Source organism: Hyperolius riggenbachi, chromosome 1 (assembly GCF_040937935.1).
Source record: "Hyperolius riggenbachi isolate aHypRig1 chromosome 1, aHypRig1.pri, whole genome shotgun sequence".
NCBI lineage: Eukaryota > Metazoa > Chordata > Amphibia > Anura > Hyperoliidae > Hyperolius > Hyperolius riggenbachi.
The window spans coordinates 349347073-349365117 of record NC_090646.1 but is presented as its reverse complement, the minus strand read 5'-3'; the positions used below and the strand labels follow the sequence as shown (position 1 = coordinate 349365117).

General features: G+C 45.2%; 1 protein-coding gene across 1 annotated transcript in view; it reads right to left on the bottom strand.

Moving 5' to 3' along the window:
* The window catches only part of NCLN (nicalin), a 45702-nt gene extending 28928 nt beyond the window's left edge, over nucleotides 1-16774 (bottom strand). Inside the window, exons 1-6 of the mRNA XM_068271259.1 lie at nucleotides 16480-16774; nucleotides 9723-9913; nucleotides 6346-6490; nucleotides 6162-6256; nucleotides 4719-4799; nucleotides 3316-3419 (exon numbers count right to left, since the gene is read on the bottom strand). Of these exons, the coding sequence (XP_068127360.1) occupies nucleotides 3316-3419; nucleotides 4719-4799; nucleotides 6162-6256; nucleotides 6346-6490; nucleotides 9723-9913; nucleotides 16480-16654 (791 nt within the window). The 5' untranslated portion in view covers nucleotides 16655-16774. The remainder of the gene's footprint in view (nucleotides 1-3315; nucleotides 3420-4718; nucleotides 4800-6161; nucleotides 6257-6345; nucleotides 6491-9722; nucleotides 9914-16479) is intronic.
* Nucleotides 16775-18045: the final 1271 nt, after the last annotated feature.

Below are 18045 nucleotides of genomic sequence, written 5' to 3'. Positions count from 1 at the left end.
TTTTTTTTTTTTACGTGCTTGTGATTTTAAAAGCTCTCTCTAATGTAATGCTATGCGCGTGTTCTCACTAGAGTGATGTGAGTTTATAAAAGTCACCCATAGCATTGCATTAGCAAGAGTTTTTCATATCACTAGCGCTTAAAAAGCTCTTGCAGTGTGAACCAGCTGTATTTCCACAAGCAGTTTTTGGAAACCACATGCGACTGTATGCAAACAGTACAATGTAAAAGTTACAGAGAACTCACGCAATGACTGAAAAAAAACGCTGTGCATAAACACAAAAATTGGACGTAATGTGAACCACCCATTAACATTGCGAGTAGAAAAATTAGCACAAACGTGTGAGCCTTGCCTGAAAATTTTAGATAATGGCCTCAATTCACTAAACTTATCTCCTGTCTTTAATAACTCTTCTAGAGTTGTTACCATGGTGATAAGGCATGTAGTATTCAGGAAACATTTTATCTCAGGCAAGCCTAAAGTTAACTCTTCTGTCTTTAAATTAACTCTCCAATCCTTAAAATAACTCCAGAGTTAATGGCGTCAATTCACCAGAGAGGATTTACTAAGAGAAAAAAGGTAGGTAGTTTATCTCATGAGGTATTTTAACACTCTGGAGTCAATTCACCAGTGTGAGAGGACAGAGAGAAAAGTGTTGGATAGCAGGGGATAATGGAGAGATATGCATGAGGAAAGTGTGAGAAAGCAGAGAGTTAGGTAATAGGTATTAATGATTTACATGGGATACTTTTTCTCTCTGTAAGCTTGAAAGTGAAGCATTGTGGGTAGGAGGCGGAGTTTTACCACTACATGACCAGAGTATTCCCGCCTTTTACTGCCGGATCATATCATAAATCATATGACGAGTGAGTCTGAACTTCTTCACCACCTCTGTCTCAGTAAAATTATCAAGAACTGTTCTCTCACGAAAAATACGAGGGGCGATTAAACAGACCCTCCTCCTGCGCCTTCGTCTCCTCATAATAGAAGCAAGCTCTAAGGCCTAGTGCACACCAGAGTGGTTTGGCTGCGTTTTGCGATCCGCTTGCGGCTGTGGATACGCTTGGGTGATGTATTTCAATGGGCTGGTGCACACCAGAGCGGGAGGCGTTTTGCAGAAACGCATACTTCCGGGCTGCTGCAGATTTTGGATTGCGGAGGCGTTTCTGCCTCAATGTTAAGTATAGGAAAAACGCGAACCGCTCTGAAAAACGGCACTTCAGAGCGGTTTGCCAGGCGTTTTTTGTTACAGTAGCTGTTCAGTAACAGCTTTACTGTAACAATACATGAAATCTACTACACCAAAAACACTTCACAAAACCGCAAAATGCTAGCTGAAACGCTACAGAAAAATAAGAAATAGCGTTTCAAAATCTGCTAGCATTTTACGGATCTGCTAGCGGTTTTTGGTGTGCACCAGGCCTAACAGAGTAAGCTCAAAAGGCTCCATCTTCCACAGCAGCAGCTGCTGTGTGAAAACCACGATATTTCCAGGTTCATTCAGGGGATAAAGAGATGAAAAAATAACGAATGGCCACACCCCCTTTCTTCCCTGGTGAATTGTGATTTGGAGAAAAACTAACTACTAACTATCACTTATTTATCTCATACTTATCTCACATTTATCTCTTGCATTTCTCTCTGTCGATATTTTCCCCTATCCTTCTGGAGAATTGCTATTTGGAGATATCACAGGAGGTAAATTACCTCCCAAGAGATAAATAGGTTGGTAACCTCTGGTGAATTGACGCCAAAGACAGGCTGTTAATTAGCTGCATGTGAAAATAACTACAGAGGAGGTACATTAACTACAGAGGAGGTACATTAACTACAGAGGAGGTACATTAAGTACAGAGGAGGTACATTAAGTACAGAGGAGGTAAATTAACTACAGAGGAGGTAAATTAACTACAGAGGAGGTAAATTAACTACAGAGGAGGTAAATTAACTACAGAGGAGGTACATTAACTACAGAGGAGGTACATTAACTACAGAGGAGGTACATTAACTACAGAGGAGGTACATTAACTACAGAGGAGGTACATTAACTACAGAGGAGGTACATTAACTACAGAGGAGGTACATTAACTACAGAGGAGGTACATTAACTACAGAGGAGGTAAATTAACTACAGAGGAGGTAAATTAACTACAGGAGAGGTAACTTAAAGGAAAGGTTCAGGGAGGGTGGAGGAAAAATAAAAATCAATTTCCACTTACCTGGGGCTTCCTCCAGCCCGTGGCAGGCAGGAGGTGCCCTCGCCGCCGCTCTGCAGGCTCCCGGTGGTCTCCGGTGGCCGACCCGACCTGGCCAGGCCGGCTGCCAGGTCGGGCTCTTCTGCGCTCCAAGTCCTGGTACTTCTGCGTCCCACGCCGGCGCTCTGACGTCATCGGACGTCCGCCGGGCTGTACTGCGCATGCGCAGTAGTTCTGCGCATGCGCAGTACAGCCCGGCGGACGTCCGATGACGTCAGCGCGCCCGCGTGGGACGCAGAAGTACCAGGACTTGGAGCGCAGAAGAGCCCGACCTGGCAGCCGGCCTGGCCAGGTCGGGTCGGCCACCGGAGACCACCGGGAGCCTGCGGAGCGGCGGCGAGGGCACCTCCTGCCTGCCACGGGCTGGAGGAAGCCCCAGGTAAGTGGAAATTGATTTTTATTTTTCCTCCACCCTCCCTGAACCTTTCCTTTAAGGAATGAAGAGGTAAGATAACGCTCTCACGTGTGGAGGTAAGTTTTCTCTTGCCTTATCTCTAGCATGATCTTAGTGAATTGAGGCCAATGTAAGATAAAGGCGAGTGAAGTGTTTCAATATTCCAAACTATCCTGAACCAAAAATAGATTTCTTTAAAATATTACTACAGAGGTATAAAAGACAACTTTAGTTTTAGGCAGTGTGAATAGGGAGCAGAATCTGTTGTGCGTTTTTGCTTGCCGCCTTCAGAATCATGTTTACTTTGCCAAGTACATCGAGAGTTGTACCCAGAATAGATTTTGGCACAAACTGGGCCGGTGGTGTTACAGTAGCAGAAAGGTGCATTTTGCTTACAGTAGATGTACAGTAAGTATATACAGTAGATACAGTGCATATACATAGAATAAAGTCCTGGACAGGATAAAAAAAAAAAAAAAGTTTTCAGCTTAACGCCATGTTTAAAAATGAAATGAAAATCTTCCATTTAAAATGTTTGCAACACTACAATTTAAATGATGCACATCTCACTATCCAAGCCTGATAAGGGTGTATAATTGATGTCAGATAATTCCAGCTGGTGTAGCTGGTATATCTTGGTCATGGAACTGGGTGTGGAACGCTTACCTGGCATGTGTGCGCTTGTATGTGTAGAGTCGTGAGAAGAGACGTGCTAGCTCCAGCAGGACAGCCACCCCACTGCCATTAGAATCAGCCCCATAGGAGAGCCACTAAATGAGAAAAAAGGCATATTACCATTTATAAAGCAACATTTTAAACCGCACCACACATTATAGGGGAGGTTACAAGCTTCAGATATACAAATATAAAAACATGAGAAGAAAGTATGGTACAGGAGAGAGCTTAAATTTAGTTAGTCCGGAACCGGCTGTATATGCTTGTTGGATTGGTGTGGCTCTGTAAAATGTATTAGCTATAGGCTCGCTGGACACCAGTGGTTCTGGATGTGCAGCCTTGCTTTCAAGGGCATAAAGAAATTATTTTAATATTCAAGAGTGATGCATCGTAGGAAACCACAGTTGCTCACTTGAATTGCACAGCTAAATTATTACAAGTGCCTTTTAGAGGAAAAATAATATATTAGAAATCCAAGAATTATCACTGCATAATTTGGCTTTTGAAACTCCTTATAAAATTCTATAGTAGAGTGGTCACAAATACACTGAGTATATTCTATCTGGAAGGGAAAAAACAAACACTTAAAAGCTCATGGAAAAAAAAAAAAATAACTTAAGACCTATTGAAAATAAACACAGCTTTTAAATGTTTCAAATATTTTTTTTAGCAATGCTGAAAAAAAAAATCCTGCTAGAATAGAATATAAAAATGTGGTCTATACCCGATTATATACCTCTGTACAACAAGAGCCTCCATTCAGTTCCACTTCCAACAAATTCAGTTGCATTCCCCTATCTCCCTGATAAGCGAAGAAGAGCAAATGATTTTAATCTAGCGTCCTGTCCAATGAGAAATGGAGGGAGACAAGTCGGGGTTGCTGTCCCGTGATGTCCTAGAAAGCATCAATGGGGCATTGTCCTCAGCCTAGCAGTCCACCATTTGACACTCATGTTTGTACCAGGTTTGTACCCAGTGCTTCTCACAACATAACATTACAAGGGTCAGACAAGGCATGGAAGTTAAACATCAAGACTAGTAACAATACCCATTTCATGCTGCCCTGAACTGATCTGTATGGGAGGAAGGAGGTGAGACTAAGGACATCACAGAAGTGCCAAGGACAAACAATAGGTGGAAACCAGAAAAGGTAAGCTACACCCATTTCACATTTCCTTGAACCACTCTACATATTAAGGAGGCGGCTTGCAGCTAGAAGCTATGTGTGAAGGGGAGAAGGCACATGTGAGCAGGTGGCCAGGGGTGGTCATTTCTGGTTAGGACTTGGATTTAAACTAAAATTCAAATTTTATTGAATTCTTTTTGAAGTGCAAAAAAATCTTATCTGAGCATACAAAAGCATAAGCTGCATTTGCAAGAGTGAGTATACTTACTGGAGCAACTCCAAAAGAGTCATAGTGTGCAACAATGGCAATCGTAGGAAGGTCTTCAGAGCTAAGACCAGTCAATCGTCCCTGAAAGCATCAGACATGGTTGTAATGATAGAGATTCAAACTGTTCACATCTTTTACGGATTGTAAAACATAGCTAGGGTAAGGTGCAAGAATGTGTGGTCTGTAGTGTGCTCTTTTCTAAACTATTTCGTAAAGAGAACCCGAGGTGGGATTTAATTATGTTAGTGGGGCACAGAGGCTGGTTGTGCACACTATCACCAGCCTCTGTTGCCCCATGGTGTGCCTCCAGGACCCCCCTGCGCGCCACTATACCCCCGCAGTGCTGGTCGACACGCAGCGTGTCGCCAGCACAATGTTTACCTATGCGCTGTCTGTCAGCGCCGCTCCCCCGCCTCCTCCGTATCGGCGCTACCCGCCCGCGTCACTTCCCTCCAATCAGCGGGAGGGAAGGGACACGGGCGGGTAGTGCCGATACAGAGGAGGCGGGGGAGCGGCGCTGACAGACAGCACATAAGTAAACATTGTGCTGGCGACACGCTGCGTGTCGCCAGCACTGCGGGGGTATAGCGGCGCGCAGGGGGGTCCTGGAGGCACACCATGGGGCAACAGAGGCTGGTGTTAGTGTGCACAACCAGCCTCTGTGCCCCACTAACATAATTAAATCCCACCACGGGTTCTCTTTAATAAGTCATGCCTACACTACCAAAGCACCAAACAGGGCTTATAAGAAAAAAAGACCCTGGTAAAAAAAATTAACTGCTTCAGTTTCAAACAGCTATGGGAGAGGAGTTTCAGCTTCTTAAGGGATCTGAGAACTGAATTACTACAGGAAGCTTGTAAAGGGTGTGGGCTGTTGGGGTTGGGTGTTGACAGGCATTACCTTTAGGGGCTGCTACCTAGCCCGCCCATCTGTATGTGCGCTCCAGACGAAGCAGCAGCTTTAAGCCTACGTGATGGCGTCATGCGGTCCCAGCTGCCGTAATGCATGTAGGGAGATGTAGTTCAATATGAGAACATCTTGCGGCAGCCAGGAAAGCACAACACCGCCGCATGCACTTCAAACTGCAGCACCTGGGGGTCTGGCTGAAGTAAATGTTGGAGCACATACAAAGTAGACCCCAGAAAGGAAGTAATTTTACAAGCTTCCATTTTAGTAGCCTTTTTTTTTTTTTTTTACTGCTGTCTTACATGTTGTGCATATTCATTTTGGGGCAAAGGCTTATTAGTATGTACTGTCCTAACAACCAGTTAGGAGACATTCTCCATAGTGTATTTTTCAGCCGCTTATGGAAAGAACAGAATAGAGTATGCTGTCTAATCTATTGTGTGACTGGTTGACTAAATTACAAATCTTTTCATAGGTATAGCATTTCAGATTATTGGGATATACTGTATGCGAGTTTGGTTTCAACACAAGCTTACCTCAACACTGGTCACCAGCCAGTCACTAACAGCCTTACTTTGGGCTCCACTAGTCACCATCTGGAAACCATTAGCAGTGGCTGTATGGAGAAGCACTGCATATAAAGAAACATTTTTAGAATCTTACATTTAGGTCTGCTGCATATCACTTTACATTACAATCCCATTATAAAAATACTATTACCTTCAGCAGCAGAGGAGGTGCCCTGGCTAGCAGAAGCTGCAAGGGTCTGCTCATATATTGATATAAGCTCTGCATCTTCTACAGCAAAGTACACTGGAACCTGTGTTTCCATAGAAAGCATTTCTGGTTCTATGTCCATGAATTGCTGCAAAACAAACAAATAGTGTAAGGCATTCTAAGCTTCAAATACAATTCACTTTTACATGCTAGCAGATGTGTTCTCCCATTTTGAGCATGACAAAATCTAGGGTTAGTTACTTGGCTACGCCATTCCCTGTAATCTTTTAAGACTGACATCGTGACATTAGACTACCACTCCAATAGGCAGCAAACAGCAACTAACCTATGAAACTACAGCCTTTTTAGTGTCCCCCGAGTACTGTGGCAAGCAGTCGCGTGCAGACGTCTGGCATAAAGAAAGGATAATTTATCAGGAATATTACTGTTAATAGTGTAAGTAGGTAAGTAAACCTAGATTTCCCTAGAAATCTTCCAGAAAACATCGGTGAGATTCTGTAAGCATAAGCAAGATGTTTTAAACATCAGGGCGGAGTAACAACTTTTGGATCTATTCTCACAAAGGCCAAAATGAGATCTATACCATAATGCTTGATGAAGGTATGGCAACTTGATAAAGTGGTGGCTTTATACATTTGTTCCAAAGTCAATCTGCCTCTCTAAACCTAGGTTACTGTGGTTGCTAAATCAGAGAGCTGGAAATGAAGCAGGAAATTCCTGTTTAAGGCTAAACTAGATTCCCTAACAGCTACTTTAATCCAACCTGCTATGATTGATTTGGAAGCCCTGGAGTATTCAGCTCTGAAGAGGACAAATAGTCCTAAAAATATTGGATACAACAAAACATGCAGTTTGTTATAAATACTCCAGAACACATCTGCCTAACATCTATAGAATGGTAAAGTTCTTCCTCATCATGCTTAAAGGAGTTAACAGGCAATAAAAGGTAAAATAAGGGCTACTTACCTGGGGCTTCGTCCAGCCCCAAGCTCCCAGCATGTCCTTCGCCGCAGCTCTGCCCTCAGCCGTTCGCAGTCTCTGCTTCCCGGTCTGCAGTGAGGACGTCAGGCCATTCTGGAGGTCAGCCTGTACTGCGCGAGCGGTGCTGTCAATTACAGCCACGTTGACCGGAGTGTACTGCGCATGTGCATTCTGCGCCTGCGCAGTACACTCCAGGGCACGTGGCGGTGATTGACAGCACTGCTCGCGCAGGCGCAGTACAGGCCGACCTCCAGGTCGGCCTGACGTCATAACTGCAGACCTGGAAGAAGAGACAGGGACCGGCTGAGGGCAGAGCCGCGGCGAAGGACATGCTGGGAGCTTAGGGCTGGACGAAGCCCCGGGTAAGTAGCCCTTATTTTACCTTTTATTGCCCGATAACTCCTTTAAAGTGAACAAGAGATGAAGCACACTCAATCCCCGACTGACCATTCAGTCTGGCTTTGCTCAGGAATCTTTAGAGCCGAGTGTCTTCTCTGGTGTCTTTTCAAGCCCAAGCCTGCCCCCTTCTGGCTCTGCTATATGACTCAGCTATAAAGATTCCTGAGCAAAGCCAGACTCGATGCTCAGTCTGGGATTTTATCAGGGCTGAAAGAAGCAAGCTGAACAGTGAAGAATGAAATAGAGAGCAGGGTAGGTGTTTTCTCTAATGTTCCCACTGATACATATGGTAAAATACATGAGGGTGCTTTGTCTCTGGTTCCCTTTAAGCTGGCCAAACATGGCCTTTATGAAGCAAAAAAAGGGAAATGGTCCATAGTTCCCTGATGTTGATCACTTGCCTGTTCTACCACCCTATACTACAGCAATATAGAACTCTGTGTGGTGCAGTACATAGTTATGCAGCTGCTGACCACGTACCATTTATTCTGTGCCAAACTCTATAAAGACCATCCTTTTCTGAACAATATGCAATCAATAATCAGATCGATCAACTGATTGATTTTTTTTTTTAATTACTCCTTAAATTGTTTGTTTTTATCTAATAATGTCCAATGTGTTATAAATATTGTATAGTAGATGGGTATCTTACGCCTGGGCCACGAAGGATTAAGGCCCCTTTCACACTACATATGTTGCGCATCTGGAAAAATAGGTTTGAACCGGAGACGTAAAGTTGCATCGCAGCCTACCACTGTGATGCGACCCGTACATTGCAGCATACAGACTTTATGCTTGCTCTGCGCATGTTGCCTGGTAAGGCACTGCATGCTGTACATTATCCTGTTGGATATCATTACACCGCAAAACAGAGAGAAATTGAAATAAACCTTAATTGCTTCACGTTGTGATGAGATTATCTTGTCCATTGCACCACAACGCAACGGATGCTCCCTAATATCTTGTGACTTATGAAGGCTAGTAGATAGGCAGGGTCATTGCTCTTATCTTTTAAATCTTGGAAGAAACGATCTGTTTAACAACCATACCAGAGCTGCTGGTTGTTACATCAGCCACCAGCAGAACAGTCTCAGGTGACAGTAGTATAACACAACTGTCTTTCACAGCCTGAGACGAAGAACTGGCAAAGGCTTTCAGCCTGGTAAAATATGGATATGTGAAATAGCAGCCAAAATACCATAGAGATGACAGGAAGTAGCCTGTCCATTTCCATTTTTATAGCCAGTCTATTCAGTGAATACATTTTTACATTGTTCTCAAAGAAATGAGCCTCCGTTTAGTATCCGTACCTCAGGAAAATCAGGCACTGCAGAGGCTCCATATCAGCTCATCAGAAGTGAACTAAAAAAGGTACATACACACGTCGGATTTTTGTAAACGACAGGTCGTTTGGACGTTTGAACCTCCGGTTGTTTGGACGTCAAATCGGGCGTGTGTACGGCCGGTCGTTCAGCTGATAAGACTGGATTGCAACGATCCACTTGGCGGATCGTTCAAATCCAGTCTTATTAGCTGAACGACTGGCCGTACACGCGCCCATGTTGACGTCCAAACGACCGGTTGTTTAGAAAAATCCGACGTGTGTACGAGCCTTTAACCGTACCAAAAGGAAAGGTGTGTACAAATCTTATTGACTAGCAAAGAGTGTGTTTGCATGTTTGTGGACTGTTCCGATTCGTGGAACATTTTTTTATGTCAGTGTGAACCCAGCCTGAATGTTTTAGTTTAAAGTATACAAAAAAATAAAAAAACTACACAGACACACACATCTCAATCATGCAACAAAAAACAAATTATGTCATTGCCTTTACTGTCTTTTGCTTTTGTTGGGGGGGGGGGGGGGGGGGACGACACTTTTGTAGTTAGGTTTAGTTCGGTGATAAACTTGAGAAACCTAAAACAAAAACACGCCCTGCTGTGTCACAAAAGTATTGAGAAATAGAGTGGCGTGCTCTAACCTGCACAATGTCTTGTGGCAAGGCTGCCATATTAGGAGGCAGTATTATCACCACTGCACCAGCTGATTGACGCAATGCCTTCTGATACTGCTGAAAAGAGAAGTCAGCTAACCGCATAAGAACACATCGCCGACTAAGAACATCCGCCTCTGATGTGCGAGCTTCTGTGTTTAATACTGAATTTCGAGTACCTGTAGTAGAACATAAACAGGGAAAAGCAATTAGTATAATCCTCAAGACAAAAAAAAAAAATCTCTGCAAATGACTGGGTTAATTCCAACAGATTGTTCCCACAAATGTACTGTAAGCATTTGCAGTGCTAACAGAGAGTATGTTTGCTTCCAGTCAATAAAATACTCTCTCTCTCAAGATTATCAGTGATCATCTTCATTTTCTGAATTGATGCAAACCTTATTGCAAATTACATACAGCTTTGAAATTGGGCCCGTCATAAAAGACAGCTATTGCATTTGGATACAATTCAAAAACGGTTTATTGTGCGCTTGCGCATTACATAGCAAGAGTCGCTTCCTCAGGTCAATAACAGTGCCTTTAAAATGATTTAAAAGGCACAGTTATTGACCTGAGGAAGGGGCTCTTGCCATGAAACACGTTTTCAAGTGCACAATAAAACTTTTTTTGAATTTTCTCCTGATTTCTACCATCCTTTGTGACCAAGCACTTCAAAAAGGTAGGAGACGTATAATATTTTAGAGTTAAATATCAGGTATGTAATGGCTGACTCAGTCCTGACTCAGAGAGGAAGTGACTACAGTGTAGCCCTCACTGATAAGAAATTCCAACTATAAAACACGTTCCTAGCAGAAAATGGCTTCTGAGAGCAAGAAAGGGATAAAAAGGGGAATTTCTTATCAGTGAGGGTCACACTGTAGTCGCTTCCTGTCTGAGTTAGCCACTTACATACCTGATATTTAACTCTTTCAGGCAGAGAAAGAATAAAAAGGAACACAGCATAGTTATTTGTTTGCTAGGCACTGTACATACATATGTCTATCTCATGTCACTTCGGGCATCCTTTGAAGGACTACTACAGGCAGGGGAGGGTCTTTCCATATTCGAATTAAGATCACTTATGATTTGGATTTTCTAGCTGATTTAACCAGCTGAGCGGTCTGGACGAGCTCAGCTCGTCCAACACCGCCAGCGGCTGCCGCTCAGGCCCTGCTGGGCCGATTTTGATGAAATAAAAAGCAGCACACGCAGCCGGCACTTTGCCAGCCGCGTGTGCTGCCTGATCGCCGCCGCTCTGCGGCGATTCGCCGCGAGCAGCGGCGAAAGAGGGCCCCCCTAGCCGCCTGAGCCCTGCGCAGCCGGAACAAAAAGTTCCGGCCAGCGCTAAGGGCTGGATCGGAGGCGGCTGACGTCACGACGTCGGCTGACGTCGATGACGTCACTCCGCTCGTCGCTATGGCGACGATATAAGCAAAACAAGGAAGGCCGCTCATTGCGGCCTTCCTTGTTTATTCTGGGCGCCGGAGGCGATCGGAAGATCGCCTCCGGAGCGCCCTCTAGTGGGCTTTCATGCAGCCAACTTTCAGTTGGCTGCATGAAATAGTTTTTTTTTTATTTAAAAAAAACCCTCCCGCAGCCACCCTGGCGATGCAGCCTATGATGTATGTCCACAACATAACTGATTGATACATTTCAGACTGATTGCAGATGGTTTACTAACAAAAAGGTTTAGCAAGCACAGCAGCAAAGAAGTGAAGAAGGGGACACAGCACTGTAGTACATCAAGGAGCACAATGCTGCTGGCTGCAGCAATTCCATAGGAGTGGAACAAAGTGGTTCCTAAATCACTACTATCGATTTGCAGTCAGGGGGTGAGGGCCTGGGGCCGACGACTGATAGCCAATTGCTGTAGCAAGCCAAGCACTCAGCATTCTTGCTAGCGATTGCTACATCGATTTAAGGCGCGATTTGCATGGTGATTGGAAGCGTAGCACAATGGCTGGCTTGTGATTTGCAGTTTTATTTATAATTTAGTATTTTGTATAAAAGTTTGAAATACTTACTGGGTCTGCCCAGATCCATTTTGGCTGGCTTCCAGCATGCAGCCCCACCTCCAAGCACAAGAAGTCATAGGCGATTCTCAATTTCCAAACAGAGAAGCACAAATTACATCTTGTGTTAGTGGGCAGGACTATGCACCGGAAGACAGATTTCAGGGGACCCGGCAAGTAGATAATTGAAACAGAAAAATCACCCACAAAGACACTGCAAAACCACTTTTGAAAACCAATTCAAAAGAGACTCTGCAGTGCTCTAATTTTTTTGGGGAGTGCAACCACTCCAAAAATACTGTAGGACCCACGATTGCAATTTGGACAAATCAAACTCGCAGGTGTGGGTTCACCTCACTTGACTTGCATCAGTGTAGCATTTTTTTGCAGCTGTAAACACTCCAAAGGGCTCCGTGCCTGAACAAATGTTATGCCTGGTACACACCATGCAATTTCCCATAAGATAGATGAGTCGATAGAGATTTTCCAACAAATCTGATTTCCGATGGTTTTTTGGGGGAAATTTGCCACAGCAGGGTGTACCATTTTTGGCCTCATTCGGGCCCATATGCAATTCACTTCTCCTTAGTTTTCTCCAAAGTTGATATTTTCACACTTTGCCAATAAAATGCACTTTAAACCCACAGCAAGCAACAACATACATACAATCATTTTGATAGTACTTTTTCCACCACTTTTGGTACTTTTTTCAGGGCTGTGGAGTCGGAGCAATTTTGGGCACCCGGAGTCGTGGTTTCATAAACTGAGGAGTCGGATGATTTTTGTACAAAATCCACAGCCCTAAGGAGTCGGAGCCATTTTGAGTACCCGGAGTCGGAGTTTCATAAACTGAGGAGTCGGAGTCGGAATATTTTTGTACCGACTCCACAGCCCTGCTTTTTTTAATTGTGAAATGCTGAAAAGTTATTTTAAAGAGAAGATGAATAACTGTCACTTAGGAGAAAAAGTGAATGGCATATGGGCCCTGATGCCTTCATTACATACATGCGTCATGTGTGCGGAACAGTATTAATGGTTATGCCTATCCAAAGCACACATAGAAGAGATCATTACCAACACAGCACAAATTAAGAGCTAGCACAGCAGGTGAAGGATGGCCTCTTGTGGGCCCCTCTGGTCCAGGGACCCTGGTGTAGTCACTACACCAAAGGCTTAACCCATTCAGAAACCTAACTCCAACTTAGATCCTGTAACAATTGAAACTTTTAGCCAACCACATTTCAAATTGAATACAGTAATTATATGGAATTTTCCCCAAAAATAATTTTAAAAGAGAAAAAAACCTTGCATCTAAGCAAAAATCAGACACATTAAGAACAATCAACTGTGACTATTTAACAGGGGCAATCCTTTAATTGAATAGAAATGCTGCAAAATATAATCCAATCAAATGAATACTTTTAAAACCTTTAAATAACTTACGGTAGCTATACATTGGTCGATTTTTTCATCTATATCAACCAATTTTAAACATATGATTTAATCTGCTAGAAATTGATCCCGTTAAGGCAAAATCTTTAATTTGATTGATCGTGCTAGATGGAAGCTTTTGCTCGATCGGCAGTGAGTCAGCAGCGTGTTCACTGGTTGCACTCTATTCTGAGCAGTGCAATGTACGCAGGAAAGCTTACAGTCACCTGTCCACCAGCGTGCCTCCTCATGTCTTCTCTCCACTGCTGGGCACTCCTCTCTGTCTCCTCTCCCAAGGCACCTTTATCACATCACAAAAGCTAGAGGCCTAAGACTAGGGGCCTCTAGTGATCATGTAAGGTCATGTGTCATGGTGCTCCTAGTGTTTGACCTCTAGCGTTTAGTCACAAGTACCAGGGTACACGGGATAGAAAAGACAGTGATAAGCACCCACCAGTAGAGAGAAGACATGCGCTGGTGGACAGGACAAGCTCTGCTGCCTACCCAGTGTTCTACCCAGGCTCTTTTAGTTTTGGTGAGCACCCGGCTGTCATCGGCTCCTATTCTGTAAGCAAAGAAGCAGCGGCCCTGCATTCTCTTATCTCGCCCCACCTGGCTACTTTTTCATGCCACCCGGCTGGAAAAAATGATGGGGAGAACACTGCTACCCTCTGCACATCCCAAGGAAAGTGAAAAGAGACTGGGATACCCAGCAGGCAATGCAAATATTTAGATAGATTTCATGCTAAAAGTCTACTAAAAAATCTCTGAACAGTGGTGTAGAGGGATTTGAATGCTGTCCTAGTTCTATTCTTTAACCACCCTGGCGTTCTGATTAAATCGCCAGGGTGGCTGCGGGAGGGTTTTTTTTAAATAAAAAAAAAACTATTTCATGCAGCCAACTGAAAGTTGGCTGCATGAAAGCCCACTAGAGGGCGCTCCGGAGGCGATCTTCCGATCGCCTCCGGCGCCCAGAATAAACAAGGAAGGCCGCAATGAGCGGCCTTCCTTGTTTCGCTTATATCGTCGCCATAGCGACGAGCAGAGTGACGTCATCGACGTCAGCCGACGTCCTGACGTCAGCCGCCTCCGATGCAGCCCTTAGCGCTGGCCGGAACTTTTTGTTCCGGCTACGCTGGGCTCAGGCGGCTAGGGGGGCCCTCTTTCGCCGCTGCTCGCGGCGAATCGCCGCAGAGCGGCGGCGATCAGGCAGCACACGCGGCTGGCAAAGTGCCGGCTGCGTGTGCTGCTTTTTATTTCGTTAAAATCGGCCCAGCAGGGCCTGAGCGGCAGCCGCTGGCGGTGTTGGACGAGCTGAGCTCGTCCAGACCGCTCAGCTGGTTAAAGGATTTTAAAAAAAAATTCACTTACCTGGGGCTTCTACCGGCCCCATGCAAAAGTACTGTGCCCAAGGATCCTCCAGTTCCCCGCCGCAGCTCAGTTTCGCTGACTTCCGGCCACTGCACCTGCGTCCTGCACAGGCGCTGTACAAGAAAACCTTGTACTGCGCAGGATACTCCCAGCAACACGAGCGGTAGAGAGGACACGCAGGCACAATGGTCATCGACTTGTAAGTCGGTGGGACAGAAAGTGAGCAACAGTGGGGGACCAGAATTTTTGTTTTTGTTTTTGAACTGTTTAAGAACCCCTTTAACCCTCCTGGCGGTTTATTAAAATCCGCCAGGGGGCAGCACAGCAGTCTTTTTTAATTTTTTTTTTAAATCACGTAGCGAGCCCAGGGCTCGCTACATGATAGCCGCTATGCAGCGGCATTCCCCCGCCCGCTTCGATCGCCTGGGTCGATCTCTGATCAGGAAATCTTGTTCAAAGAACGGGATTTCCTAGAGGGCTTCCCCCGTCGCCATGGCGATGGGGCGGGATGACGTCACTGACGTCGTGACGTCATTGGGAGTCCCGATCCACCCCTCAGCGCTGCCTGGCACTGATTGGCCAGGCAGCGCACGGGGTTTGGGTGGGGGGGGCGGCGCGGATAGCAGCGATCGAGCGCGGGGTGGCAGCGATCGGGGTGCTCACGCAGCTAGCAAAGTGCTAGCTGCGTGCAGCAAAAAAAAAAAAAAATAATTATGCAAATCGGCCCAGCAGGGCCTGAGAAAACCTCCTGCGCGGCTTACCCCGAACTACGTTCGGGGTTACCGCCAGGAAGGTTAAGGGACCCAGCAGGAAACCTCATAGGGGAATTTGCATTTGCCTTTATGAATCATGACTGTGGCTGTCAAAGTCTCCTGCAATGCATTGTGGGACTTGTACAACCTTAACAGTTGGAGAGCCAAGTTTTCCTCTCACTGAGCTAATGTGATTGGGAGGACAGCATCCTCTCAAACTACTAGGTTTCAAATAGGTTGCAGTAAACTACACCCATACAATTTGTCCAATCACAACACTTTGTCCTGTAAAAAGGTACTGTGATTGGAGAACTGTTCCCTACGAGCTTTCCTGCTGGGGCCCCTAAAGTAGACTAGCGCTGGGATTTGATCTGATAGATCCTGGCTCTCCCATCAAATAATCCTTCTGAGATCTATCTGTTGGCCACATGCTCCAACGTTTTGACCTACGCGTCGATTTTGCCTACTTTCCCTTCTGCGCGTGCTCAGTACTTTCCACGCCCACTCTGCACATGTGCATTTAGGTTTTCTAATTTCTCCTCATCGGTTTACCCTACGGGTGTGCAGAGTTATAGCCTGTGGCTGGAGGGAGTGCAGCGGCAAGTGTGTCCCAATGAGCAGGCCCCTTTCTAGGGGCCGTGCAGCCGCCCTGAGCATAGATGAATCATCTATTTCTGCTACATTTTCATACTTATTTCCATTATTACCTTAATAGCAATAAAATACAGTGAAACTTATAAACAATCTCCCTATATCCATAGTAGGATATTTCGATTTGTAGGTCACCTCGATGGAGTTCTCCATCATTTTGTCATTAGCGTAGGTCATTTCGACAATGTAGGACAAAACGTTGGAGCACCACATCCAATTAGATTAATTTGCTTTATTTTCAAATTGATAGGTAAAGAAAATAGCATTAACATCTAGTTATATGCTGGTGAGCAGCATTGATAAACTAGCATCTGCATTTCAGACCAATAACTTCATGTAACATAGTTTGTATTCAATTGATTTTGTAGACAGATATAAAACGGGACCTGGCAGTTCCATTCAGTAAGCCCTCGAAGTATTTCAACTATTGTGACTCGAACACTGACTGGAGTACCCAGTCACAGTGAGTACGAGCACTGAAATGGACACGGCTACATGTTATCTGATGTACAGGCAGATGTCACTGACCGTAGTTCTGGCCCTGCAGGTCGTACTGCTGCATGCGGTATACGGTGAACTCATGGGCAGCCTCGGCCTGCAGCGGAGACACGAGGAGCAGCACGGCGGGGATGAAAACGATGAAGGTAAGTGGGAAGGACGCCTTCAGCATATTATCAAACACCTCTCCTGCTTCCTCAAACATTCTGCCGACCTAACAGGACCCAGCGGGCGCACGAAACCGAATCAATGGCGAAACCGCACTGCAAGCACCCCTTAGCAGCTATGATCCAGCAGGCGCTCCGTAGACACCTATGTGCTGGGCCTGTAACCAGCTACAAGACGTCCAATCAAAAATCGTACAGGCGGCACAAAGACACCTAAAGGATTGGTTCTTATCCATTAGGATTCGCTCTCTCCTGTGTTGCTATAGCTAGAGATGACGTGTGGGTGGAGAAAGCTGAAGAACTGACAGTGACAGGAGCTGCTAAATCTTCTGCGCCTGCGCTCTGCTACTATCTCGCGGCTCGCCACAGGAAGACCTAGTAGGAGTGGGAGATGGGAAGTTCGGATTTTTTCAATGATCCGGATGATTCGAATCGGATCATTGAAGAGATCCGGATCTTTGATCCGAATCTCGGATCATTTTACTACCGAAGCATTCGGGGTGAAATGAATAGCAGGACAGGTCTTTCCCTGCTGTGGACAGGAGAAGGGAAGGGGGGTGGACACACAGAGAAGGGGAGAAGATGGACAGAGGGCAGGGAGTAGACAGAGAAGGGAGGAGGGACGAGCAGAGAGCAGAAATGTTTGTTTGCACACAATACCCACATGCTGCAATCATATGCTTTACATATATTTCACCTACATACTCATCTGTATACTCTGAATGCAAACGGCGCACAGTGAAAGAAAGCATTTCCCAAAGCATTCCCAGAAGTGAAGTGCAGCTGTTTAGTGCCGAGTGCAGTAGGATCATATTGCACTGCAATCACAGTGCCTGCAAAGTTACTGAGCTGAGCCAAAAGCTTCCAATGTGTTCACTGTGCACAACTACGGAACAGACAGCCTATAATGGGCAGCACATTGCAGCCAGTATGTGTGCTCTACACATATCTGGCAGTGGCACCCATGTCCCCTCTCTCTCATCTACCTTTGGCTGCAAGGCTGCCTCCCCTCCAACAGAGGGATCCATCTCTGCTCTGCTTCCAGGACCCCGCTGCCGCTGAGAGGGGGCGTGTCGCTCCTTGCCCTGCCCCTTTTTCGATCCGAATCACTCATTTTGATGATTCGACTCACAAAATAGATTCGGATCAAAGATCCGAATCGTTCATGATCCGGACAACACTAGTGGGAGTGCCTGCAGAGGGAGGGGGAAGGTGGTCCTGGGGTGTAAAGGGTATGTTCGCAGTATACGACTTATATATATATTTATTATATATGTGCAATATAACTCGCACCCTGACCCAACACGCTTCCATGTACGAGGGCATTAATAGCCAGTTTGCAAAGTACATAACACATTGCTTTTACGAAATAATACAGTTATCAGAGTAGATGTTTTTCAAAGTTTTGACACTTTTTTTTTTTTTTACA